Source organism: Panthera onca, chromosome X (assembly GCF_046562875.1).
Source record: "Panthera onca isolate mPanOnc1 chromosome X, mPanOnc1 haplotype 2, whole genome shotgun sequence".
Taxonomy (NCBI): domain Eukaryota; kingdom Metazoa; phylum Chordata; class Mammalia; order Carnivora; family Felidae; genus Panthera; species Panthera onca.
The window spans coordinates 47747500-47774567 of NC_138357.1; the positions used below are offsets into that span (position 1 = coordinate 47747500).

Consider the following 27068-nt stretch of genomic DNA (forward strand, 5'->3'; position numbering starts at 1 on the left):
TCCTTCTAAAGAGCTCTTGGGATAACTCCTAATGAACTAAGCAAACCATCTCACATTAACCATATAGCACTGGGAATTTGAGAAAGCATCTAGAGAAGTGATCAAAATGGCAGTATTTGCATTGATTTATGTTGTAGTGGAAAGAACACAAGGTTGGAATCCTGGCTTTTCCATTCACCTTGAGCAAGTCCCTACACCTCTTGGAGCCTCTGTTATTTTTTCATCTAGAAATCAAGGATGATAATGCTTATGACCAAGAGGCATCTGAGGGTTTTCTGGAAGTAGTCCAGCTAGACCCAGGTCTGGTCCCAATTGATGGAGTCAGTGTTGCTCTAGGAAATGAACTCCCCAAGTTTTCTGTGCCTCTTATAGTGCTCCCATTCCAAGTTCAAGTTAATAAGCCAGGGGCAGTGAAGTTCAGGTCAGTATGTATGGGCAGGCCCTGTGGAGGAGGATGGAAGATGGAATGGATGCTGGGGGCAAATGCAGGGAAGAAGCAGGACTAAGGAAGATATGTTAAGGGCAAACAAAATGAAGTTAAGATTAGGAAAAAAGCTAGAAGACAGCTTGAAAACCAAGATGATATATAAAAAAATATTTTTTTCAGAAATTCAGGCTTTAAAAGATGAGAAGAAAGGGAAGTGGGAGAAAAGGACTGTTAGAGGCAGAAGGTGTGGGGGAAGAGGCAAGGTTTGAAAAGAAGATAGCCCTTTACAGATGAAGGAAGGCAGAGGGGGGCCACCTGGGTGGCTCAGTCAGTTAAGCACCCAACTCTTGGTTTTGGCTCAGGTTGTGATCTCACGGTTCGTGAGTTCAAGTCTTACATCAGGCTCTTTGCTGATGGCACAGAGCCTGCTTGGGATTCTCTCTCACTCTCTCTTTGCCCCTCCCCTGCTCGTGCTTTCTCTCTCTCTCAAAATAAACTTAAAAAAAGGAAGACAGGGGGCTGGAGCAGAAACAGATAACAAAGCATCCTGGGGACATGGCTGGAGAGACTAAGGCTAGTGAGGGTGGCATATATGCCACAGGTGGCATCTAGAGGTGATAGAGGTAGAAGAGCCCTAGTTCCGCCTCTATCCAATACTACAGCCCAAGAGCAGCCAGAACTCTGCTGAGAGGCAGGATGGAAGGGAAGACAACAGGAAGGGGCAAGGGTGAATCCATGCGTCTGCAGTGGCCTTGCATTCCCTCTGCTGCCACATCTCATTGTAACCCAGGGTAACTGCTTCCCCACTGCCCTCCAGTCACCCAAGGCTTACTGCCACCCTGACTCCCCACTTCACCCCAACAAACACACACACACACAGTGATACCTCATGAAGTTTTCTTTTTCTACAGCCCAGTGATTTTAAATTTTACATATTACAGACCTGTGTTGTCCAATATGGTATCAACTAGCCACATGTGGGTTTTGAGCACTTGACATTTGGCTAGCTCGAGCTGAGATGTGCAGTAAGTGTAAAATACACACTGGGTTTCTGTAAGGTAACTGGTGCCCTGCTGACCTTGCACTATTAGCATAGGCCATGTAGGCAAGGCTCAACTGCAGGCTGACCCAGGCCTTGGCAGAATGCCCTGTGATCCTCCAGAAACATGGGAAGATAGGCAGTCTCATGAGAAGTCACTACAAGACCATTTCTCACCTCCCTGTCTCGAGGGAGGCTTCTGGGAGGCAGTTCCTCATCTGCCTTCCTCATTTAGGTTAAGCATAGGACTTTCTGCCTGCCGTGCCACCCCCAAAGTGTACAGCTGGAGGCCATAAAAATAGTATGTCCCACCATCCATGTTGCATGTCCTTGGGCCCCTTTTGTTTCAGTGGCAACCTGTGGAACAAGGGATGCAGGGAGGTGATACCATTGCTGATCTTGCTTTGGCTGTCTTCTATGAGTAGTAAATTGTCTGGATCTGTGTGGGTCTCTTGTTTCTTTCCAGCTGAATTTATCAGCCTGTTTGACAATTTCTAAGACTTAGTTAAAAAAAAAGGAATATAAAATATCTCATTGTATACTGATTTCATGTTGAAATGATGTTTTGGATATACTGGGTTAAATGTTAAAGTTAATATCACCTGTTTATTTTTATTTGATATATTTTTAAGTTTATTTATGTTTTGAGAGAGAGTGGGGGAGGGGCAGAGAGGGGGAGGACGGGATCCGAAGCAGGTTCCATGCTGACAGCAGAGAGCCCGAAGTGGGGCTCGAACTCACGAACCACAAGATCATGACCTGAGCAGAAGTCAGATGCTTAACTGACTGGGCCACCCATGTGCTCCTCACCTGTTTATTTGTTTATTTTTATGTATTTAAAAAAAATTTAATGTTTATTTTTGAGAGACAGAGAGAGAGAGAATGCAAGTGGGGGAGGGGCAGAGAGAGAGGGAGACACAGAATCCGAAGCAGGCTCCAGGCTCTGAGCTGTCAGCACAGAGCCCATTGTGGGGCTTGAACCCATGAGCGGCGAGATCATGACCTGAGCCGAAGTGAGATGCCCAACCGACTGAGCCATCCAAGCGCCCCATTCACCTGTTTATTTTTTAAATATGGCTGCTAGAAAATTGTGTATGTGGCTCTCATTATATTTCTATTGGACAGTGGTGTTATAGATTGGTGAGAAAAGAAAAATGGGTGTTGGGGAAGAGGGACTCCCAGGGTCTTATTTTGCTAGAAAAATGGCATTAAAAAAAAAACTGCCATAGTTTCTTTGCCCCAGTTACAGGGACATTTTAACACTCCAAAAAATTATATGCCGATAATAAAATATAGGCCTTTAAATTGAGTAAATGTATCTTTATGGAAAGTCACTGCATTGTCCTGATTTTTCTCACATTGCTTCAGGCTGGTGAAAACTCCCTCAGATTGATGAGGATGGTTATTTAAGAATCATTGGTATAGAAAGTTCATCCCATGAGGGGATAACTGGCTAATTTGTATAGGATCTTGAGAGGTAACCAATCCAGGTAACAGTAGTGGATGGGGCTACTACAGGTGGGTTGGTTTTTGTTTTGTCCAGCAGGTGTTGAACTCATTTGGTAGCCCATGTTTTGCAGTATCCCTGTGGCTTCTTGGCCCACCCTCTCTTCCTACACCCAAATAAGGGAAGGATGTGGAACGTCAGAGTCAGAGTATAACCAGAAGAACCAAAGTAAACAAATACAAATTTATTCTTTTCAAAGCAGAATTCAAGGGAAAGGGGAAAAGCACCACAGTGAGTGGCAATCAAAGTTAACCAATTTGTTCCCAGCCCCACCCACTTTGTCCCATTTCTAGACCTGTGTGCCACCCTGGCCACCTCCCCCCTGCCCTGGATCCCTTCCCCAACTTCCATTCCTGAGACCAGTTATTGCAGCCAGCAAACAGCATAGCAAGCTCCACTTTGGGCCCCAATACTGCCCTGGAGACAGCAAGAACATTCAGCAGCCACCCCCCCCCCCCACCATGCCCGCAAATGCAGCAGCTGTGGGATGAGATGGAGGCTGGGAGCTGATTCCTGGCCTTGAGCCTTTCCCTCTCCCACAGCCATTGGTGTTAAAAGAGTAAGAAAGAGCTGAAGTATTCCTTTGTTCCCAGGGCCAGATTTTGGCAGGGAGGCCCAGAGATAGAGCTGCCCAGCTGAGCAGCTCAGTCTCCACAGCCCGGGGGTAGGGCCCCCCAGTTTCTCTCCCAGGACTGTTTGCCTTAAGGTAGCTTACTTTCTTGGCTGTCACCTATGCCAGTGGAACTTTAATGAGATTCTTGGCCTGAAACGGTCTCAGAGACCTCAAGTTGGCCATTGAGAATGTGTGTTACAGGAATGTTCTAGCATGAAGCTGGACATGGAGCCCAGATTCCAAACACACACCTCAGGCAGCATGGGTATTCCTCAAAATTAACCTGAAGGGAAAACGTCTATCTCCCAGCATTGGCCTCTGCCTGACGTCAGGGTTTCTCATTACTGTGGCCTTGCCAGCCCAGTTCCTGGAGCATGAGAAACTCAAACAGGTTTCTCTACAGAGAAATATTTTTAAAGTAAATATTTTTAAAGTTTGGGCCTTGATAGAAATGGGCACTTGAGAGCCTTGATTTCAGCCTTGCCATTCTGGAGGGAAGGGCATGTGTCCTCCTGGGTAGGGCCCTCTTTAGGGAACCATCCAACAAACAGCTTGATGTTCTGCAGCCAGTCAGCCTTTTTTAACAAGTTCCCAGTCAACATGACCCTGCTCTGCTCTCAATTTGAGCAGAGGCACCTTCATAACAGCTTTTTGGCCTCTGCCAAATCCTGTCGAGAATAAATCGCCTATCAGTCCTAACTGTTCCCTGATACTACTTGACAACAACCCCAGCAAACACTCATGTTCCTTCTCACAAGTCAGAGGCTTTCCTTAGGCTGCCTACCCAGAAAACTCCCCCTTTACCATTCCTCCAGTACAGGGCCATAAATTATGCAGCATCACACAAAAAAGATACCTCTAGGAGACATGATACATGACAGATGCTTAACAACATACAACACATCTCAGTAAATCTCACCCTAATTTGGATTCACCGTGTCCAAGGATCCATTTACCTCACTGAGGGCAAACTGCCCACACATGCTGCAGTGACTGTCACTGGACCCTTGAGTGATACACTCACCTCAGGCATTAAGGTACACACAGGACCACACACACAGTGTCAGTGACCCCATTAGTGAGAATTCAACCTGCTGCTTCGGTCCACCTACAGCACAAATCCTACATAGCAAGATCTACATCTTCTCTACTATGCCTAGCCCACCGCAGTTGCCATAGGCCCTTGGCAGCCCAAGATCTCTTGGGTGAGGTGGGGGTTATGGGAAGGATTTTCTAAGACTTTCCCGGTCAAAGATTGTTTCATAACATCTGCCCTCTTAAGCCTTAGGCAGGATATGCCTCAAAGACCCTGTGCTCCCTGACATCTGCCCTCTTAAGCCTTAGGCAGGATATGCCTCAAAGACCCTGTGCTCCCTGACCTATAGCAAATGTCTTCTCCCCCATTCCTGCCTACAAACTATGCCCCTACAAATACAGCCTCCTTCCCATGGACAGATGCCCATGCCCTGTGTTTGTTGCCCACCCACAACCTGTTCACCATACATCCAGATACCCAGGCCTCCCATCCAGAGACTTCATGGGCACTAAGGCAGATGTGGTTAGCCCTGGACCTGTGGCTTAGTGCTCCCTGGAAATTCTAGAAGGAGGTAATCCTAGGCTTCTGGATCAAAGCTGCTGCCCTCCTTCCCCTGCAGCAGATAAATCTAACCTCCCAGAAGCTCTACCCACTGGCCTACTGCTTTATTATAACAGAGCACCCCAACTATCTCATACCTTCCTGACCTTGGTGGCAACTGCTGCTTTCTTTGAGTCCCTGAGCCAGACTTATGACCTGGAAGGGGCTGGAGGGTATTCTCTGCGTCAAAGCCTGGCAAAGGTCAATAAAGGCCCATCTGTTCCTTCTTGTTTGCATGCGATGAGTAGAACTCACATTTGCTCTATTTTGGCACCTGAACCATTGTTTAGGGGAGCCCAGGAAAATTCATCCAAGGCCCAGGTGTCAAGGGAACGAAATTTGGAATGAGTGAAGAGAACAGAGTGACTCTTCCCGTTAGATTCCACTGTGGCCACAGGCTTCTGTTGGCTTTGGTCTTAAGGATAGCTTACCCCAGACATGAATGGAGAGACATCCTAGGGGGAGCAGCCAGGATGCGTCTATCAGTCCAACCAGAGGCTGGGGCTAACAAAGAGCAAGGCAGAACATTAATACTTTGAGAGGTATTAGAATTTAATGTGTGAGCAAGGCCAGGGGAGTACTGATGTACAGTAGGTATGCAGGATAGATATATATGTATATAAACTTAGGCAAATTAAGTCAATTGCGGGGCTCTAGGTTATAAAGCTTCTTTTGATAGAAAACTCCCCAAGTGGGCTTTGACTGTTCAAATTTCCCAAGCCCATTACCCCCCCCCCCAACCCCGCTATCTACTTTGAACAGTTTCTGGATAAAAGGATTATGGTATATGTAGCCTAGGAAGAGTTAGTTTCCTTTGAGGATTGGATTCACCTTCCAGAGTTAGAAAGAACAGTTTTATGCAAAGGAAGGCCTTGCTGTTGTCTGGGTGGAACGTGGCCAGCTTCCTGATGTGTGGCCAGTGGCTCCTAGGAAGAGGCCACTATTTAAGGTTGCCACTCGCATCTGCCTTATGATTAGCTAGGGACAGTGAGTCACTTCATCTGATTCAGCCTAAAAGAAAGAAGGGTCACAGCCTGCAAGAGTGTTGGGCAGTCACACTCCTCCAGGCTGGTGAGTGGCTTCCCCTTCCTCACCCAAGTAGAGCAAGACTCGCTTGCTGAGCAAGCTGCTGCCTCTACCCCAGGGCTCTGAGGGCAGACCCAGAAGAGCCAAGGGTGGCTTCAGCTGGTTCCTAGAGCAACTCAGCTGGTGTCTCAGGATGCTGAAGCCTTCAAGAAAGAGGATGATTGGGGAAAAAACCAAAGCCCTAAGTATTTCTTTAATGCTTCCAAATGTAAAGTGTAAGTAGGAATCAGAACAAATTGTTCCCCCTCATTGAGGATAGTCTGCCAGGGCCTGAGGCAGAAGGAACTGCAGATATTCTAGGGGAAAACAACATCTAGGTAACATCAGGATGACTAGAGATATGCTGTCAAACTATAGTATGCCACATGCTGCCCAGACATTTTCAGGGGCACTTTTTTGGGGGTAGGAGGGAGTCTCAGAGATACTCTTTTGCCTCCCTGAGCTGGGCCAGAGAGTAGGACTAACTCCTGCGGGTTCATAATGCTGGAACCCTGGAGTCATTGGGTTTCCTTATCTCCATAATTCCATGGAGAAGGGAAAGGGGCTGATGGGCACTGCTTAGCTCTGTAAGGCAGCTTCTCTGTCCCCATCTGAATGGCTTCCAAGTGCCATCTGCCTGGACCGCAACAGAGACATACTTAAGGGACTGATCTCAAACTTGTGGATTAAAGGGCACATTTCTATAATTGGAGGAATCATGCGTCTTCCTCCCCCAGTCCTCACACATCCAGTTCACATACTAGTGGATCCCTGCTGCTGCCCAGAGCCCAAATAACTCTGGCTGAGGAATGTGGGCCTGGTAGGGACTGGAAATGTTGGGTGAAGGCTGAAGGAAGACTTTGACCAGAAAGAACCAGAAGACTGTGGATTATAGGATGGGGAACTGGCTCCATCAAGAGGCCAGCAGGGTGTTGGCAGTCACATCAGAGCTTCGCACACTGGGGAAGGCATGGCGGAGCTTCTCCATGATGTCTTCTAAGCACAGGCTGACATCTTGGCTCTTTGACCCCACATCATCTATGTTGGAAAAGAGAGATTTGGGAAGAGAACTAGAGATTCCTTGATGAGGACAAGGGGCTGAAGTGGGATGTGGCCAGCTGAAGGACAAACCTACAGCATTTGTGTTGTTCCAGCACAATGCCTAGTATATAGAAGGTGCTCAATATACATGTGTAGAATAAGCAAACAAATGAATCCATCAATAAGCCCATCATCCCTGAAGCTAAGCTCAAAGCCATGAGGAGAAACCAGTCCCAGCCCTAGCAGCCATAGAAGGGGCTGGGAGGAGCCGGAGGAACTTACCTGCTGCCTCAGTATCTGGAGTAGTCTGTCCCTTCTCCTGGGGGTGACTGCCTTCTGACTGCTGTGGAGAGGAAGCTAGGGATGAGCCTGCAGAGCCATTGCCATCTGGTTCGGTGGGTGGCTAGCAAGAGGTAAGGCATGACTTAAATGGCTTTGTTTTCCTGACCTTACTTTAACAGACTCCTGAGCTTAGAAGGGAGACCTCATGCCCATCTCTTTGCCCTTGGACTTTAAGAATTTTTGGTAGTGCCCCAAACAGTGGCTCTTCCTTTTAAGAAACTTCTTAGAATATTTAGTTACCAGTTACCTTCTTCCTTCGACAACATGTGTCAAAGGTTACCAGTTTGTATAAGGATGGCACTGCACCTAAAGGTCTCTTGCTGTCATCTTGGCTATAATTAAGCTATTTAAAACCAGTTCTCTCTGAAAATATAGAGTTGTACACCCGATCCTCTGTTCGTGATATAATATCATATGTTAAGACCTCCAGGAATTCATCTAGAGGCTATCCTTGGAGGATCTGGGGAAGAGGCATGGGGTGGTATTGGTACATAGAGTGACAATACAGTTTACCCTTGAACAATGTAGGGGTTACGGACACCAAACCCCCCCTGTGTTCAGTTAAAAATCCATATATAACTTTGGACTCTCTCCAAAACCTAACTCCTAATAGCCTACTGCTAACCAGAAGACTTACTGATAACATAGTGAACTGTTATATATATTATATGTATTATATATTATATCCTCACAATAAAGTCAGCTAAAGAAAATAAAAATGTTATTAAGAAAGTCATAAGAAAAAAAAGAAAGTCATAAGGAAGGGAACATACACTTACTGTACTGTAAAAAAAAATCCACATATAAGTGGACCCACATAGCTCAAACCTGTGTTGTTTAAAGGTCAGCTGTGATAAGTAACATTTACAAAGTATTTACTATTCCTGGCATCGTGCTAAATTCTTTAAATTCATTATCTCATTACATGCTCACAATTCCAGGAAGTTGATATATTATTATCCCTGTTTTACAGATGAGGGAACTGGGGATAAGTGAGGGTAAGTCACTCTTAACACCTGACAGGCGATGATTGGCAGAGTCACATTCAAACCCCAGGCTGTCTGACTCCATAGCTTCACTATATCACATATACTACTTCTCAAAGAGGAAAGGGACAAACATTAACAAAGAGCTCCCTTCCCAGAAAAACTCTTTTTCTTGGCCGTTCAAACCTGCTTCTTTCTAGAAAACATCATAGTAGCAAAATCAAGGTTTCAGATGATCCTTTGAACTTTGTTCTTTCAATACCAGATTCAAATGTGTCATTGGAGAAGTGAGCACCCAGAATTGGCCGAGCAATGAGACATACCAGCCCCTTCCTTCCTCCACCTTTCCTAATTGTCAGCCCAGTTCTCTTTAGAAAGTCATCCAACAGCCACTGCCAAGGAGCTCTTTCTTTCTACCCCTTTGCTGTGCTCTCCAGCTCTCCTCCCCTCAGGGGCTGCTCTGGTCCTCTCCCACGCTTCAGCCTCACCTGCAGGAGCAGCTCCCTTAGGCGCTGCAGCTGAGACTCTAGTTGCTTGTTGTGGTCTTCAAGAATCTGCATGCGTGTCTCCAGGCGGCTCTTGTGCTGCCGAAGGATCCGGGCCTCAGCCAGAAGCTCCTCATTGTGGTGGTCCTGTGCTACCTCAGCAGAGCCTTCAGCCAGGGTGGGGGTCTCGGCAGCCTCCTCATGCTGCCACTTCAGGCGCCTCAGCTCTCCCTGGAGAATCCTGCCAAGGACAGAGGAGTTAAGACCTATGGCCCTAACAAAGTATTGACTGTCCAGGTCCCAGATGTCTGCTCATACCTCAGTGTGAGCAACCTCTTTGCTCTCTCACCCCCACCCCCACCCTAGCTGTGTTCTTGGTTGAACAGCCATATCCATTTCTTCTCCAGCACATATGTCATTTACTCTGCCATCCTTGGGCCTTGGAGCAGAGGGAGCTGACATTTCATATAACAAATGTCTTAGGGCTTTGATGTGCTGTTTCAGGGATTAATTCTGACCTTAAAATCAGACAGAAACACAGTCTGCAAATAAATGAGGCATTAGGGCCACTGACTCACCTACTCCATTTGTAGATTTTTAGATTCCAGTGGAAGATGTAAACAAAAGACCACCCATCTTGCCTCTTCTCTCCACTACCTGCCTTTTTGGCCCACTTTGAACACCCATGTTAGTCATCAAGAAACAGGTTCCAAAGAGATGGTCTACTTTAGGGGACATTACTTTTGCAACAGAACCATTCCCTCACCAATGTTTTCCAGGGCCAGGCCACTGCTGATCTAATACAGTGCTTCTTAAACTATCTGTAACAAAATCCTGGGGCGGGGGTGGGGGGTGGTTTTCAAATTACTGTGAACCAGTAAGTGGTCCAAATGCATATGGCTAGTACATAGCCCATGCCACACATGACATGCCACACAAGTTCAGCAACACTCAAATGGGTCTATACCTTATTCAATGAAAAGTCCACTAATTATGTGCTTGGATGACATGGCAGTGTCAAATTGCTATAAAAGTTCCTAAAATCTTATTCTCTACTTATCTTGTCTTGAACCAATAATGAAAATTTGGCAGACCAGTCCTGTTCTGAGGACTTTCCACTCCAAGTAGTCTGTGAGCCAGCAGCATGGGCATTTGCCCCTCCCTGGGAACTGGTTAAAAATATAGAACTCTGGCCCCACCCCAGACCTGTGAATTAAAATCTGCATTTTACCCAGTTCCCCAAGTGACTTGTATGCACACTAATGTTTGAGAAAAACACTGTTCTGAGGAATTCTTTGGGTTCTACTGAATTCCCCCAAAGTGGCTTGGACCCTCCTTAGACCCCTACTGCCACCCGTACTTTATGGACATCAGTGTCATCCTTGTAATCTTCACCTTCCCTCTGCCAGTCTTCAAACACTACATGCAGTGCCACTCTCCTCTTGTTTTATTACTTTCAGTAAGTGTAAGTACCTCTTTTCATTTCTAACACTGAAGATTCCTTGAGGGCAGAGACATGAATACTGTCTTCTGTAATTCTCTGTGTTTGCATTCTCTCTGCTTGCATCTACTGGGTACTTGAAAATATTTGGGTTGAATTCAAAGGATTCAATTAATTATTATAATAGCTAGTGTTTACTGAACGCTTATGATAATCCAGGTACTGGCTAACACATTTATATGCCTGATTTCCTTTGAAATTCTACAAGTGACCCTAGGAGGTAGATACTATTATCATCATCCCTATTTTATAGATGAGGAAATGGAGGACCACAGAATATAAGTAACTCATTCAAGGCCACATAGCTAGGATGTGGAAGCATCAAGACTCAAATTCAAACTGTTTGACTCTCAAACCCACACAGATCTGTGCCATCACCATACCCACCGGTTCTCATCCTCTAAGTGTGCCAGGATCTTCTGTAGCTCCCCCTTGCTTTCTGTGGCCATGCTGCATGGAGCCTGCTGTCCAAAGGCTGTCTCCCGGTCTGTAATGGGGCTGGAGTGCCGCAGCAGGTACTGGTCCTCATCTCTGCATGGGTGTGGGGAGAGGAAAAGGAGGTGGCCAGGCATTGAACCAAGAAACATCACAGGGCATGAGTTCTCAGCTTCCAGCTCAGGCCTCAGGAGACATATGCTGGAAGATTCACTTCTAAGTCACATAGAAAGGGAAAGGCTATATATTCAGGTTTAAGAGGGATGAAAAAATAAGATGGCAGAGGTCATGGTTGAAGGTATAAGAGAGAGGGTTTTCAGGATGCTGGGGCTTCTGGGTTCTACCTAAAGCTCCTTGGGAAACAATGGGCAAATCATTTCCCAGTCTGTGCTGTTCCCTGACCGTATCCTCCTTTGCTTCCTCACCCACCCAGGGGCTCACTGCCTAAGTCCCAATCAGGGCCAGCAGCTTCTAAGCCTCCTGAGCATGCCAGGAATCTCCCTAGGAATAAAGGGCCCCTTCTCTGACCTATAGCACCAGGGAATCTCTCAAGTCACACTTCAGTTAAGTCCCTGGTGTCTCCCAGGATGTGGCACTAGATGGGGCTTTGGCATCTTGAGCATAGGATAATGATTCATTTCTGCAACTTTAAATGAGGGCATATTCTTCTTCCTTCAAAACTAGGCATAGAAAGATGGGAGCTTACAAGAGGAAGGGACCTGGGCAGATGGCAGATCCATCAATAGAGAGCTTCTATTACCAAATACTGTGCACAGAAAGCAGCTTTCCTTCCTCGGGGCTTCTAGGACCCTAGCCACCATACTCCCCCCACCATCTTGAGGATATATCCTTCCCAAATGGTGGCAGGGGGATCCCAAAGAGAATTATTCCTGGAAAATAAGCAGCTGGGAAAACTTACATGCTGTCATCCGGGGACAGGCTATCATTAAAGAAGGAACAATTTTGACTTTCCATCTCAGCAAGCCTGGGAAGAAAGAGCAGGAACAGAAGGGAAAGCAGGATGTGGGTCCTGTTTTCATCTCAAGACTCTAATCCCACAGTGGGATCATTAGCTTTGATGGCTGCCCCAACTGCCTTTAAGTGTTGGGCGTCACTGGCTGCCACATACCCCACTATGCACATCCCTCTGGTCTTGACTCCATTCTCTTTGCCCTGACTGAAAACCCCGTCCCCCTTAGACTCTTGAAAATCTCCCTCCTCCAAACCCAGTGGTACCTGCTGGCAAAATGCTCAATGCGGGAGTGTGTGTCAGCGTGTGGCAACATCGGGGAAGAAGCCAGCCTAGAAGAAAGCAGCAGACTCAGGCAGCCAAAGAATGGGTAGCTGAGCAGTCTGTTACCTTACAACAACCCTCCCCACCCCCTACCACCAAATTAGGGAGATGGGAAAGAGTTGATGGGAACAGGATACAGAGACTGGATTCTAATCTATTTCTCAGGCCAGATTCCTGTCAGGCCCAAGCTGAACTTCCTTGTTACTAGTCAGGTTTGCCTTGGAACATTCCTCTAGCCCATGCGGGACTCAGCTCCTACACAGCACATCCCCAGCTCAGCAAGGCCTGCAGCCTGTGCCCACCCACTGGTACTCACGTCTCACTGTAGTCAGACTCCAGCACTGATTGCACAGGCAGATAACCTCGCTGAGGGTGTTTGCTGAAATAATGCTTTGAGCGGAATTTGTTCTTTAAAGTTGTGGCAAAGTCCCTCATGTTCTCACTGGATGTGGTCTAGGGGGAGACAGGGCAGAGGGACTCACCCTAATGGCTTCGAAGGTGCTCCCCTAGAGCAGGGAACATGACTGGTAATCTAATCTTAGCCCCACTCCCAGAAAAATTTCGAGAAGGGTACAATTCGAAACTGTGAACACTGGTTGCCTCTGGGAAATTGGACTGGAGAAGTGGGAGCAAGGCTGAGGAGAGAGGGGGACTTTTATATTTTATACACCTCTGTATTATTGGACTCTTTTACAGTAAGTATATATTTGTTAATGCAGGAGGTACAGCATTCTCAATCTCTCATCTCCAGCCAGTTATCCATGCATGATTTTTATAATATTTATTTTCTTTTTTTTTGAGGGTATTTTTATTTTTTTTAATGTTTATTTATTTTTGAAAGAGCATAAGCGGAGAAGGGGCAGAGAGAGACGGAGACACAGAATCCAAAGCAGGCTCCAGGCTCTGAGCTGTTAGCACAGAGCCTGACTTAGGGTGCAAACTATAATGTTTATTTTCAAGTGGTAATAAAATAAAAATAAAGGGCAAGCTCCCTGCTCCCACTGAGTCACACATGTTTCTGTGCCAACAGAATATGGAGAAGAGATGGTGATTTACAGGGATGGATTCTGGGGAAACAGGTTGAAAACTGGGGTGGTAGGGTGGGAGAAAGCAGTGGGGGGAGATGGCAATATACTTGGGACTTCGGGAGTATCCATGGGGCAGAAAGGGATAAAGGAGTTTGGGGAGTAGAGTTAGCTCAGGGAGCTAAGCACGGAGCTGGGCGTCCTGAATACAGCACAGGAGAAATTCTATGAGTGGAGTTCAGGAATGCTGACCCACCTGGACTCAGGTGGCAATGAAGGGCACAGTTTCCAATGAAAACCAAGTGGCATCTGGGGACCCAGGTAAAGAACATACCCTTTCTAACCTCCAAGAGACTGAGTAATTTGAGCACAAACCTTGGTATTGACTAGAAGGTATGGAAGAAATGACAAAATAGCAGGTAAAGACCAGGTGACAGAGCAATTCAGGAAATTACGTAGGAAAAATTAAAGTAAGCAACGGGCCGGGAACTTCCTTTCTCTCTATTTTTTCCTGAAACTTTTCCCTGAAGGAAAATAGTGAATGCTTTTTTTTTTTTTTTTTTTTTTTTTTTTAGAAAGAGAGAGAGACAGAGACAGAGACAGAGAAACAGAGAGAGTGCAACTGGGTGAGGGGCAGAATATAGTTAGTCCATGCTTGGCAAAATGGATCAAGGGCCTAGAACCTGAGAACTGCCTCCCCCTCCTGCCCGGCCCGGAGGCTCCATACCGGGGTGTAATACTCCATGATGGGGTAGTGCAGCTTGTTGCCTTTGCTGGCCCTGCCTGTCAAGAAGCAGGTCTGGCAGATGTCCACGTTAAATTCTTTCAGACTCCGGTACCTTGGGGAGATGAGAGGTGATAGGACAGAGGATCCAATGTACCATAGTGACCTCCCCATTTCCCTAACATCCAAATATACACACACACATTAGTAGAGGGCGGGACATGGAGTCACAATGCACTCAACCTCCTATACATAACAGTGGCTTCATCCTCACTAGATAACTAGACTTAGTCTAAAGACCACAAACCTCCATGAAATTACATGCTCAGACTCCTAGGAAGTGTGGGGAATAGCATTGCCTCACCATCTTTTTTAAAAGGGTTGAAGTGGGAAGGGATAAAGAGCTCACGATGTCAAATAGCTTTCTTTTTTTTTTTTAATATAATTTATTGTCAAATTGGTTTCCATACAACACTCAGTGCTCATCCCAACAAGTGCCCTCCTCTATGCCCATTTCCCCTCTCCCCCACCCCCTATCAACCCTCGAACAGCTTTCTAAACAAAAATGGCCCCAAAGGGTTCAGTCTAACAGGTACCACTGCCTACGTTGGAGAACTTACACTTCCAATACAAAGGCCATTTATTCTACCAGCCTTGGGCAAGTCGGCTAAGTTATTTCCAAAACTTGTTTATAAAAATAACTCTATTATTACTAAATATTGACTAGCCCATAAGATCCAGGTCCAAAACCTGGCTGAACTCCCCAGCCCAGACCTAGTAGTACACAATGGTGAAATGCCTGGACTTAGAGAAGTCAGGAGGATCAAATGTCTATTCCTGGATCTATACTAACCAACGGTGAACCTGGGCAAGTCACATTCCACGTCTGTGCCTCATTTGCTTATAGAAAGCAGGGCAGTTGTAAAGAGAGTGCCTTAAGGCTTTAAAAAGTTTTAAAATTGAGCATTTTATGATGAAAGCCTGGAGAATGTAACCAGGGAAACTTCAAATGTCTTGCAATAAGGCCTTCTTTCTTAAGCTTGGTGGTGGATGTTAAAAATTTCAGGGATTTTCCAAGCCAGTTGTTAAATACAACCATTATAAAAAATTACTAAACTCACAATTAAGTAAATAATATTAAAAACAAAGGTAACACATGCCCAGAACCCATCACCTCCTAATTATTTTCCTATTATCTATGCACTTGAGGTTGTTTAAATCTATCATCTATGCTATAAATAGTGTACAACCATGCATCTCTTCTCAACCTCTTGTGGGTACCTGGACATCAGCCACAGTGGGAGTATTTACATCATGGAAATTAGCAAATACTACACATTAGGTTTTGTTTTTTGTTTGTTTGCTTTGCTTTCTGGGGAGTCAGTTGTGAACCATTTGCCAGCATACCATTTGGTACACAGGTGATCTTATATGTCTACTTAATATTCCCTGGGAGACAATGAACAAACTACTTCCCTTTCTGTGCTATTTCGCCATCCCACCCCCTACTTTTCTATACATTTTTTGTCAGTCTGGAATACTTCATAATATAAACTAAAAGAAAAGAAAATATTTCATCATTTCTGATTTTCTAAAAAGTTAAACATTCAGTAGTAGAAAGGATTGCAACAACATATAACAGCGTACCATAGATTAGCTGTAATTATATAATTATGGAATATGTACATTGTTTCATAATATATGATTTTATATGTAACATGGCCTATTTAACATTATCATTCTTGCAGGTATTGCTTTCCCTACCTGAAGCCCTTGATGGGGCACTGCCTACAGATAGAGCACTTGGTCTGATGCTTCACTTGCTCAGCAATGGTGACCCGATGCAGGACAGCCAACCACACCATGGATTGGGGCTCCAAGTTGACCCACTCAAGGAACTGTGAAGCTTCAATGACTGGCTTCCCAGTGCTCTAGGGAAACAAGAAGCCCAATGGCAATGAGTGGGGCCCAAAGTGTTCCTAGAATGGCACCCCTCACAGGGACAGGAGAACCAGCAAGGCCTGGGTTGGCCTATGGCCTATTCTAGAGAGGTGTACACCTACTGTCCTGTCCTAGTTGAGCTGGCACCCTCCCCAGTAGGACTCTGGACTTAAAAGCCCAGAGAACCCTCTATTTTGTTGTTCTGAAGAAACTCCTTTACATCTGAGTAGTTCAGATTGAAAGCCTCACTCGTAGTTCTCCCTCCCTTCCTCCCACCTTCCCTCTTATCATCCCTACCCAGTCCCATACTCACAAAACGGAAGCAACTACGGACACTGGGCTCCACGTTGCTGCCCCCAAAGGCTGCCACTTCCCCCAGCTGACGGGGCACCTGAATAGCCTCATGAAGCAGGACACCGAGGTGGCGCTGGTCACACTGGCTGCCTGAATTGGCTACTTGGCTGAAGAGGTCTGCTGGCCCCACCATAAGTCATGGCCAACCCCGATGCAGGAATGCCAGAGAATGGTGTGAGGAGAAGGAGCAGAAAAGGAAGACAGGGAAAGAGTACACAGACTTAGCTAATGACTTTTGAAACTGGAATACCTAAAGGTCTATCCCTGATCTTCTAGAAGCCCATGAGTTATAAAAAGAGCAATCTCCGTGTTCAGAGACAAAAAGCAAGACAGACACAAAGAGAGAGAGAGCATCAGAGAGAGAGAGAGAGAGAGAGAGAGAGATGAAGACAGAGAGCGGGCTGCATGTCAGACCAGTGCCAGACACAGATATGGCACTGCTGGGAAAACAGATTCTCAAGAAGCAAGATGAAGGAGTGTGGAGTTTAGGTGTGCCTGATCATGAGTCCCCTCCTGTTCACATAGCTCATGTCATCTGACACTACAGTAAACTCTCAACTCTCCACACAAATGGAAACAAACACTGACATGGATCATCCACAAATAGGAGATGATCACCTAATTGACTATGGTCTAATAGAACATAGTCTAATATGTGCAATAGACTATGGTACTCGAACATGGGTTATGGTATTCGAACATGGGCTATATCTGCCCTGTGAGAACTACCCCCATGCTACCGCAATCTTAGCAAAGCTCCTTCAGAGGTTCTTGTCTGTCTCATACATCACCTATGGCTTAGAAAATACTCAGAAGTGGAAAGCATATGGCTTGGATTTTAGCTCTGGGTCCATTACTGGCTAGCTTGTAAGACCTTGGATAAGTCATGAATCTCTCTATGCTGCAGTTTCCTCACTTGAAAATTGAGAAGAAATAATTACTATCCATTCCTTCTCAAAGGAATATTGGGAGAAATAAATAATATCATTGCTATGAACATGCTTTGCTATGTCTCCTTCCCTTTAAAGTTTTCCCAGGCCACTGTTATCCCTCTTCTGTGATCTAATATAGCACATATCCTTTGCCATTCAGATTATTCTAATTAACACTTTCAAAAATGCCTTCTGTGTACTTCTATCTCCTCCTCTGGACTATCAACAACCTAAGGCAGGGACCGTGTCTGACTGGACCTTGTACTCACCACATTTAGCACAACAGTCAACACACATTAAGCACTTGACAATTAACACTGCTGCTGCAGAAAAGTACAAAAAGCCATACAGAAGATGGAGGATGGAGGGGAAAGCAAAGGTAGTATAAACCAGAGAGGTTAAAAACTACAGAAATGCATACTATTCACCTCCCAGATATTGGGGATTATTGTGCCCTGCCCATGTAATCACATGGGACGTCTCTAGTAGAATGTGTGACATGGCTTGAGATTCAGACTAGGGGAGGGCTGAGCCTGATAGGTCACAGGAAAATAGCACTAGGAAGTCAGGCCCTTGGATACCCCAGGAAGCCAACTCAGAGCTTAGTCAACTAATTATATTAGGTCAGAAGAAGTCAAAATCCTTGGAGTAACACTGGAAATAATAACAGGTCTTAGACCCATCTTAGCCTTTGACTGTTGTAAGTTTTTGCATTAGCCTGGACCTCCGTTAGAATGTAGCCTGAGTAGTGCTCTGCTGAGTCATAAGACCTACCTTCTGCTTATTTTCACCCTTCCTCCTCCTATCACGCCTCTCCCTCCACCCAACTCCACTTCAGACTTTGGAGTTGTACTCACATTGCAATTTTTCCTTTACTTCAGTGCCACACAGGCATGCAATGCCGGTCTTAAAGGACAACGCCCGCATCTTTCCACTGCGACCACTAGGTTTAAGAGAAGAGACTGAGAACATGAATATATGTAAAGGGTTAACATCTTAGCATTAATTTCCCTGGCAGACTTTATCCCAGCAGGGCTCTGTGCCAACCATGCCCCAAGTTGAGCTAAGTCCAAGTCCACTGTGGGAGTGACCCCTTCTCACAATGCCCACTTCAGATATCCCATTGGATTTCATCCTGGAGGCTTCTGGGGGGGGAGGGGTACAGGCCCTTACCTATCAAAAACATTGAGGAGCCAGTTGAGGCTCATGTCCACACAGAGTGGCACATTGACCAGGATGCCTCTTTCCTCCTCCAGCCGTTCATATAAGGCCGTCAGGCAGTGAATGACCTCTACCACATCCATCACTTGCTCACTGGCCTGCAGATCATGCTCATTGAAGATCTCCAGGGCTGTGGTTAAAGTTACCAGGTCCACTGGGAAGGAAAAGAGAGGGAGAGTGGCCAAAAGTAGAACTCCTAGGACTACATGAGAAGATAACACCACTAGCATCACCAAATTTGACTGAATCTCCAGACCATCCATTTATAAGTATGATACAAGATTGCCCTTCACCAAGATCCTCATCCTGAAGAGGGAGATGGCAGTGAAAGGCCACGGAAATTAACCCCAAACATGTATATACCCATATGTTCTTTGGCATCAGTTTCAAGAAGATGGTAGGATGTGAGTAAATTCACCTCCTTTGTTGTATTAACTCCCAAGGAGTCAAATCCTATTTTACGTTTCTCTGTCTTTACACACATTTCAACAGCAAACAGGTTTGTTCATGAACCTTGTTCTGAGAACCTAGATACCAGTTATGAAGGCTCAGGTATGTCTGGGTAAATGTGACATGCCTCAAGAGGACTTTCTATTTATCTGGAATGATGGAACCAGCCTAGTCAGACATGCCTGGGCCAGGAAGACTGAATGGATAGCCTTCCTAAGAAAGGCTAGAAAGCACATTTTATCTATAGCCACATTGTCCCCTAACCACTGGCACTTGCTTCAATAGTTCTGCTACATTCAATAACCAACTCCAAGATGGCAAAAGAACACAAGCCCCTGATGGCTCCAAACCTTGGGCTGGACTACTTCCTGCCACAAAACAGTTGCTTGATTATCCATGCTGGGCAGGGAAGGGACAAGGAGGAGGATAGTTATGGGTTAATTTAGAAACAAGTCTGGGGCTTGGAAATAATGGAAGGCCCCTGGAAAGAGCAGGTGCCCACAACCAGCATACTCCAGCTTTTGGAGACAAGCCAATCAACAACCCTGGACAAGGTGGAATCAAAGTGGAAAACAGCTAGGAGATGAGGAAGAGTGGGAGTAGGGTGAAGGCTGCGGGGAAGTGAGATGGGAAACTTACAACGCAGCGCCTTCTGGACTCTGCGTAGCTTCATGGCAGTGCGGTAAGCTGAGAACTTAATGTTGTTCAGATCAGCTACAAATAATGGAAAGAGACACACTCAGATCAGGGAAATGCAAAGTAAAACCACAAGATACCATATTACACCCACTGGATTGGCAAAAAAAAAAAAAAGAAAAAAGAAACAGAAAGTGTTAGAAAAGATGTGGATAAATGAGGACCTGCTGGTGGAAGTATAAACTGATACAACCATCTCAGAAAACAACTTGGCAGTACCTAGTAAAATTGAACATTCACATATCCCACAACACATCTGGCTACATATCCTAGAGCAGTGATTTTCAAGCATTTATTGACCAAGATGCACAGTAAGACATTCATTTGATATCACCGTCCAATATGTACACCCTATGTGTGCATGTATAAATAAATGAATCACAATATTTCAGGAGATAATACCTTACTAGATTTTTGATAAAGTAAAAACATAACAAAATTAATATTGAATATAATTCTTGCAAAGGATCTGTTGCACTTTCAAATTTCCTAGTCTGTTCACAACACACTGAAATGATGTTAGACCTTTAGATTGAAAAACGTGCACATGTGCACCAGAAGACATGTACAAGAGGTTAGCAGCACTGTCCTTACTAGTTCCAAACTATAGACAACCCAAAAGTCCATCAACAGTAGACTGGATGAAGAAGCTGTTGTATATAAAATGGAACACTCTACAGCAAAGAAAGTGAATGAGCTATATTCACATGCATCAGCATGGATAAAATTTGCAACCTTAATGGTGAATCTCTTAGTAGCCAAAACTAAGGCACATGGAAGTCATATTCATCATAGCCTGGACAGTGTCTTTCAAAGCAGGTCTGTAAGAATAATTCCCTAATGTGATGGTAAAATGGTCTAGGAGGAATGTAGAGCCTCCAGTTGAGGGAGGTGCAGAGGAGAAAGGAAGGAAGGCCACCGGGTAAATGACAAGGTGCCCCCTTCTACCCCCACCTGTTTGTTGAATGGAATTCCCTTCTGTTCTTACAGGAAAAAGGCAGCTATATAGATCTCCACCCTATACAGGAACTCTGAATTCTTACCCAGGGTTTGGTATAACTCAGTCATCTTGGGATGGTCCCAGCAAGTGGTCTGAGCCTGGTGGCTACAAACAAAAGCATCAATAATACCAGGGTCCACACCACCCCCCACCCTCCCCACACACATATGCGCTTCACTCAGTGATAGTTTGGATGCAAGGAACTGCAGGATCCGAGGGTGGACCATTAATATCCCAAAGCACCTTTCCCCAGGCAGAATCTTGAGCTCTTGAGATGAGTAGGAGGAAAAACTGGACTGGATGGAGGAATCCCAACAGATAAGGAGTAACAGGGAGAAAAAAAGGATAGGCAAGGGAGGAGGGTGGGCAGGTGAATGACCCACTTCTAATTCAGATGGTCACTCACTTGATGTAGTAGGGAACTTTATTGGGTGAAATTGCTCTTTCCCAGGGAACCTGCACAGAGGCTGGTAAAGAAGAGAAAGAGAAAGAAGTTGGCCACTAATACTTTTTAGGTTCCTGTTGACTCCCCTGCTCTATCCTCCCAAATAGGTGGTTAAGTCCAAAACAGGGATGTCTGACTTGCATTACCAGCTCTTAATAGCCCCTGAAGGTGGGGCAAGACTAATAAACGTACTTCTCTCGCTGATGTTAGGGCAAGGGAAGAAGAAATTGTCACTGATACCCTCATGTGTCAATGATGTGGCAAGGGCATGAAGAGGACTATCTGGCCTCAGCCACCTTGATGATCTCTTCCCTGGGCAGCCTGCCATTTCTACACATTCAGCTGCAGTGCTGCTAGAGATATGAAGTGGACTACTTTCCTGATGGGGCTCAAAAACTTTCCCTCAGAAGGCCAAGCTTCTCAGTCCTATGGGACAATGGGGAATGGTATTGCCCATTTCTTTCTGGTGAGGAATTCTGGAAAAGGATGCCCTTCTCTGCTCCATGTCTTTATCTTCCAGATGTTTGAGGAGAGGCTAAGTCACCTGGCAAACCTCCTCACTGCAGTTTCCCTGGATACAAGAGCCTTCTATAGGTATAGCTGCATGCCAGTGATTATTTAATAGCAATAGTTCTAACTGCCATTAACATTTATTGAGTTCCTACTATGAGCCAGATACTTTGCCAAATGCTTTGTGTACATATCTAATTTTCACATCTGTATATCCTCACCATCTCCACTGCTACCACCCTTACCTGGATCACCATAATCCCTCACCTGGATTATCACCATGTTGCCCTTCTGCTCAAACCCCTCCAAAGGTTCTCAATTCCATTCAGAGTAAAATCCCAAGTTCCTACCATAGCCTACAAGGCCTTCAGTGCTCTGGCCTCCTGCTACCCTTTTTGATCTCCCGCTTTCTCCTCTCCATATTACTTCTACACCTGCCTCTTTCCTGTTCCTCAGGCATACCCCTTCCTTGAGGTCCTTGAAGTTGCTGTTCCCTGTGCCTGGTGTGCTCTTCCCTCAATTATCCACGTGGCTCATTCCCTTGTCTCCTTGAGGTTTCTGTTCTGAGAGCTCTCAGTGAAGCCTTTCCTGACTACTCTATTCAAAATTGCAATGCCTCCCTCATTAAGTCCAGCACTGCCTTTTCATGCCTTCCCTGCTTTATTTTTTTTCCCACAGCACTTGTCACCAATTTACCTTATATAGATTTTACTTATTTGTTTATGTTCTGGCTTCCCTTACTAGTGTAGAAGTTCTATAAGTCTAAAGACTTGTCTGTTTTGTTCTCACTGATGTAGCTCCAGTGCCTGGAACACTACCTGGCCCACATTAGGTCTTCAATAAATATTGTTGAAAAATTCAAGTTATTTAATATTCCCATAACCCTATGAGTTAGGTAATATTTTCTCTTCTTTTTTCATATGGGAAAATTGATGTTCAGAAAGGTTAAGCTATTTTCTTCAGGCTTGCACAGCTATTAAGTCAAGGAGCAGAGGCTCAGATCCAGGTCTCTCTGATTTGAGACCCTGTCCTTTCTTCCACTATACTGCACTGCTTTATCCTTACTGCTTCTTGGATGCCAAGATATATTGGGCTCCTACCAGACCCCCAAGGGACATGAGTAGACTCTCTTGTAAGGTATCTGCGGTTCTGGTAAGTGAAGTCTAGTTTGTCTCACGTACAGGAGAGGAAATGCTGAGACCCAGGCCCAAAGTCCCGGTGGGCATCCTGGAGCTGCTTAAGCCTCTCGCCAACTGACACCTATGGAAAGAGGCAGAGTGAATTCATTCCAGATATTTAGTGTGAGATTTCCAGGCACCTCCAGAAATCTTTGTGAAGTCCTTCACAAGCTAACTCGTCTCTGGCTCTAGATCCTTCCATGGCTCCTAGTGCTTCCACATCACTCCCAAGGGTCAGAGAAGAGCATTCTTAATTACAGGCCGCAGTCACTTCTTATCTGACCCTAAATGCCCACATTTAGACAGGCCCCTCTCAAATCTTCATTTCAATTACTTCCTGCAGCTTAGAGGTTGAGAAGACTGTTCCCTGGCCCCAAATGCTCTACTATTCTTTCCCCATGGAGGTCCCATCCCACTTTAATGCCCCTTCACTTTCTTTTGGCCAGAAGAAGATTCTCCCAAGCCTAGTTATATCAAAGCTCTTTCCATTGGCTCACTCCAGGCTTCTCTTCTACCTGTAGCTGTTTCCACCGAACATTGATCTGCTCCAGGGCGCGGGAATTCTCCATTGACAAGTGTACATCAGAAATGGCAAGTTGATGGGCCAGATCATTCACCAATTTCACTCCATCTTTCATAGGGGAGAATTCTTCTTTGAATAGCTATAGAACCAGGACCCAAGTCCCACAGCAAAGAGAAAGTAGGTAAGAGGAACCATTAGTCATTCATCTCAACTACTCCTTCTTCACCCAGACTTTTGTTTCAATAGCACGATCCAGGTGCTTGCTATTAGGCCATTTGGATGAAGGTGAGGGGGGCCACTGTCCTTATCCGCTTCATTTTTTACTCTCAGAAAACACAAGGGAAAGAGAAGACCGTTAAAAGGACAGAGGAGACTCCAGCTAAACGGGCCCCAAAATCCAGCACATAAACTGGAAAAGGCTCAGTTACAACCTGGGACAACAATGAAGCTTCAGTAGCAGGGACATGGTCTGGGAGGAGTGTCAGGTTTCAGGGTGGACTTTAGCCAGGTTAGGGGGCCTGTATACCTTAAGAGCCTGGATGTGCTCAGGGAGTGAATCAATGAAGAGATCCCCAATGGGCTCCCAAGTGGCTCGGACTCCCTCAGCCTGGGTCAGAGTATTGCTTAATTCCTCCATTGCCCCTTGGATCTCCAATAGCTGCTCCAGAGTGTGCTCAATGTGGCGGTGCTGGTCGACACAGCGGGCTGTCAGCTTCTCCCATAGTTCACTGGCCACCGTTGCCTGCTTCCACACAAAGCGGCTAAGGTTCTGGATCCGCTGTCTGGGAGAAGTATCTGTAAGAGCAAGCAGGAAGCCAGGTCAGGCCAACCTGGCAGGGGCAGCCATGGGAAAGACAGAGGCAAAGATATACCTCTGTAAAATGTTCATGTGCCCCTATGTGTATATTTAGTTCTATGCGATTTACCACACATGTAGGTTCGTGGATCCAACACCACAGTCAAGAGACCATGTTGTTACTTTCCACTTGCTAAGAGGATTTCTTCATATTCTTAAAAAAATGGGCAAGGTAAACAGTGAGTAAAATATTTTATTTTTTTAATTTTTTAAAAATGTTTTTATTTATTTTTGAAACAGAGAGACACAGAGCATGAGCCGGGAGGGGAAGAGAGAGAGGGAGACACAGAATCTGAAGCAGGCTCCAGGCTCTGAGCTGTCAGCACAGAGCCTGACGCAGGGCTCAAACTCACGGAGTGTGAGATCATGACCTGAGCTGAAGTCAGACGCTCAACCGACTGAGCCATCCAGGCACCCCAGTGAGTAAAATATTTTAAGAGGCACAGTGAGGCAAATCATCCAGAGTCCTATGCACATGACCCTGGAATGCCATTTTGCATTAGTGTCTGCTGCCCACTTCCATCCAAAGAAGGGAAGTATTTTATGCCTAGGAGAGGTTAGCATTAACTTTCCCAGCTTTTCTATCTAGGCTCTTAAATTGTAGGTTTCTTCATCCTCCCCTGGAACTCCCTTCAGAAGTAGATTCAGACACCCAAAACTCCAGGTTAATTGGAACTGTCCTGCTCTCTTTTGAACTTGTCCTATCTGAGGCCCATTGGATAGTAAATTGACTAATAGCCTCCTACTGAGGGGCTGGAAGTAAACCGAGAGAGTCAACAGCTTTAACAAAGAGCTCAGTTAACAAAGGATCCTTCCAGGCTATTCATAGCCAGTCTTGAAAGGTTGAGAACTCCTTCTGGAGAAGAGGGCTTGCTGGGCTACCCCAAGAATCCCACCCTGCTCCCTTATTTGAACCTAGACCTAGAGTGGCCTACTCTACTGAGGAAAGGGGCCAGAAGTCACCACAATAAAGACCCACAATAAATTTTCTCCTGAAATGTCATCACCTAACTTTTTAGATTTTAAAAAGATTTTTTATTTTCTCATTGATTAGAACATCACTGCATGTCTCTCTATGTCGGAATAAAGGAGTACACTTTTTATTTTATTTTATTTTATTTTATTTTTCTTTAAAGGAGTACGTTTTTAAAGGACATACTACTACTTTTATTCAGAGTCAGCTCAATGCATTTGAGTCTTTTGTTTTTTCTTTTTTATGTCTCATTAGAATGCCACACATGATGCTCCACATAGTCACATATAGCTTTGAGCCACCCATTGGTCTTCCCTGCTCCAGGTTCTGTTCTCTTTGCTTTTTCATTTTTCTTTTTCTTTCTTTTTTTCTTTTGTTCTCTTTGCTTTTTCTTGCAGTGTGAACCTTGCTCCTTCCCAACTTTGGACTCCTAAGAGAAAATTATTCTCCTAGATAATAGCTGAGAAACTGAGTTTGGGGAAGGATGGAAGGTGTTTAGCAGTTCAAGAAGAAGGTAAAAGAGAGGAAGACTACCCACCTTTGCTCTCAGAACGAGGCTCCTCTAATTCCTCAAATGGGTGCTGGGACAGGAAGGCCTGAGCTGACTCCAGAACAGAGTAGATATAAGGGCCCCGAGACTTGACATCTTCCATAAAGGCCTATGAAGTTTAGCAACATGGTCAATAGGGAAGTAAAGTCTTTAAACTGCTTCAAATTCTATTCTGCAATTGACAACCTTTCTTCCTTAGTGCAACTTGATCCTGTAGCATTATCATGCATCTTTGGGCTACCCAGACATAAAAAGCTGCAGTCCCTCTCTATAAGCAGAAGAGTGACTCTGACATAGGGAGATCTATTTAGTATGAAATGGGTCTGTATATGCCACAAGGTAGAGAGAAATGTAAGGATTTGGTGTTGAAAATCTTGGTTCTCTGGAAGACCCAGAAATTCCCCAGTAAGGGGCTTTAGAGAAATCAAAACCAGACAGGCAGGATTTATATCATAATTTTAATTAAAATTTGTCGAAATATAGAGAAGCGTACACAAATCAAAAGTGTACAGCTCAGTGAATTTCCATAAAGTAATTCCATGTCTGTAACCAGCACTGAGATCAAGAAACAGAACTCCACCAGCATCCCAGCAGGTATACTCAAGGGCCCCTTCTGGTCACTATATCACCCCTTCCCCTTAGGTAACCAGTATCCTGACTTGTAATACCACTGATTAGTCTTGCCCATTTTTGAACACTTTGCATAAATGGTATTATGCAGTATGTACTCTTTTTGTACCTGGCTTTTTTTCACTAAACATACTGTTTTTAAGAGTAATCCATGCTGTGGCATTCAGTTATAGTTAATTTTTTTTGCTGTACTGTATTCCATTCTGTTTCCACTTTTTAAATTGATATATAATTGACATAGAAGATTGTGTAAGTTTAAGATATACAACATATTGATTTGGTACATTTATATTGCAATGTGATTGCCACTGTAGCTTTAGCTAACACCTCTACCATGTCACATAATTATTTCTCCTACTGCATTCTGTATTCATTTTTAAGAAATATCTGTTGTTAATTTCTGATTATAAGAGGTAATATATGTCACAGAAATCTTAGAAACTTCAGAAAAGCATGAAGAAGAAAAATTAAAAAGAACTCTAATTTTGTCACCAAGAGTTAACCATTGTGGGCTTTGTGATATAGTTCATTCTTATGTTTTTGTATGTGTGTATACATGTACACACGTCTATATTTGTTTTTGTACAACTGAGATCCACCTGTATATAGTTTTTGTATCCTATGTTTTTTTTCACTTAACATTATATTATGTTCATTTTTCCATGTCCCCACTGAAAATCAGGGCAGGA

At 44.9% G+C, this 27068-nt stretch overlaps 1 protein-coding gene across 4 annotated transcripts in view; it reads right to left on the reverse strand.

The window, feature by feature from the left end:
* Positions 1 to 4904: 4904 nt before the first annotated feature.
* Positions 4905 to 27068, reverse strand: part of DRP2 (dystrophin related protein 2) — a 40055-nt gene continuing 17891 nt past the window's right edge. For 3 of the 4 annotated variants that reach the window (XM_081793881.1, XM_081793883.1, XM_081793884.1), the window contains 19 exons: positions 25738 to 25858; positions 23897 to 24165; positions 23363 to 23509; positions 22851 to 22929; positions 21121 to 21181; positions 20758 to 20819; positions 19658 to 19732; positions 18521 to 18722; positions 18205 to 18290; positions 16375 to 16532; positions 15885 to 16051; positions 14124 to 14235; positions 12688 to 12824; positions 12314 to 12379; positions 11997 to 12062; positions 11030 to 11173; positions 9145 to 9382; positions 7611 to 7731; positions 4905 to 7325 (listed from right to left, as the gene is read on the reverse strand). In XM_081793881.1, coding sequence (XP_081650007.1) covers positions 7201 to 7325; positions 7611 to 7731; positions 9145 to 9382; positions 11030 to 11173; positions 11997 to 12062; positions 12314 to 12379; positions 12688 to 12824; positions 14124 to 14235; positions 15885 to 16051; positions 16375 to 16532; positions 18205 to 18290; positions 18521 to 18722; positions 19658 to 19732; positions 20758 to 20819; positions 21121 to 21181; positions 22851 to 22929; positions 23363 to 23509; positions 23897 to 24165; positions 25738 to 25858 — 2436 coding nt within the window. In that variant the 3' untranslated portion in view covers positions 4905 to 7200. The remainder of the gene's footprint in view (positions 7326 to 7610; positions 7732 to 9144; positions 9383 to 11029; positions 11174 to 11996; positions 12063 to 12313; positions 12380 to 12687; positions 12825 to 14123; positions 14236 to 15884; positions 16052 to 16374; positions 16533 to 18204; positions 18291 to 18520; positions 18723 to 19657; positions 19733 to 20757; positions 20820 to 21120; positions 21182 to 22850; positions 22930 to 23362; positions 23510 to 23896; positions 24166 to 25737; positions 25859 to 27068) is intronic. The other variant, XM_081793882.1, reaches the window with a different exon arrangement.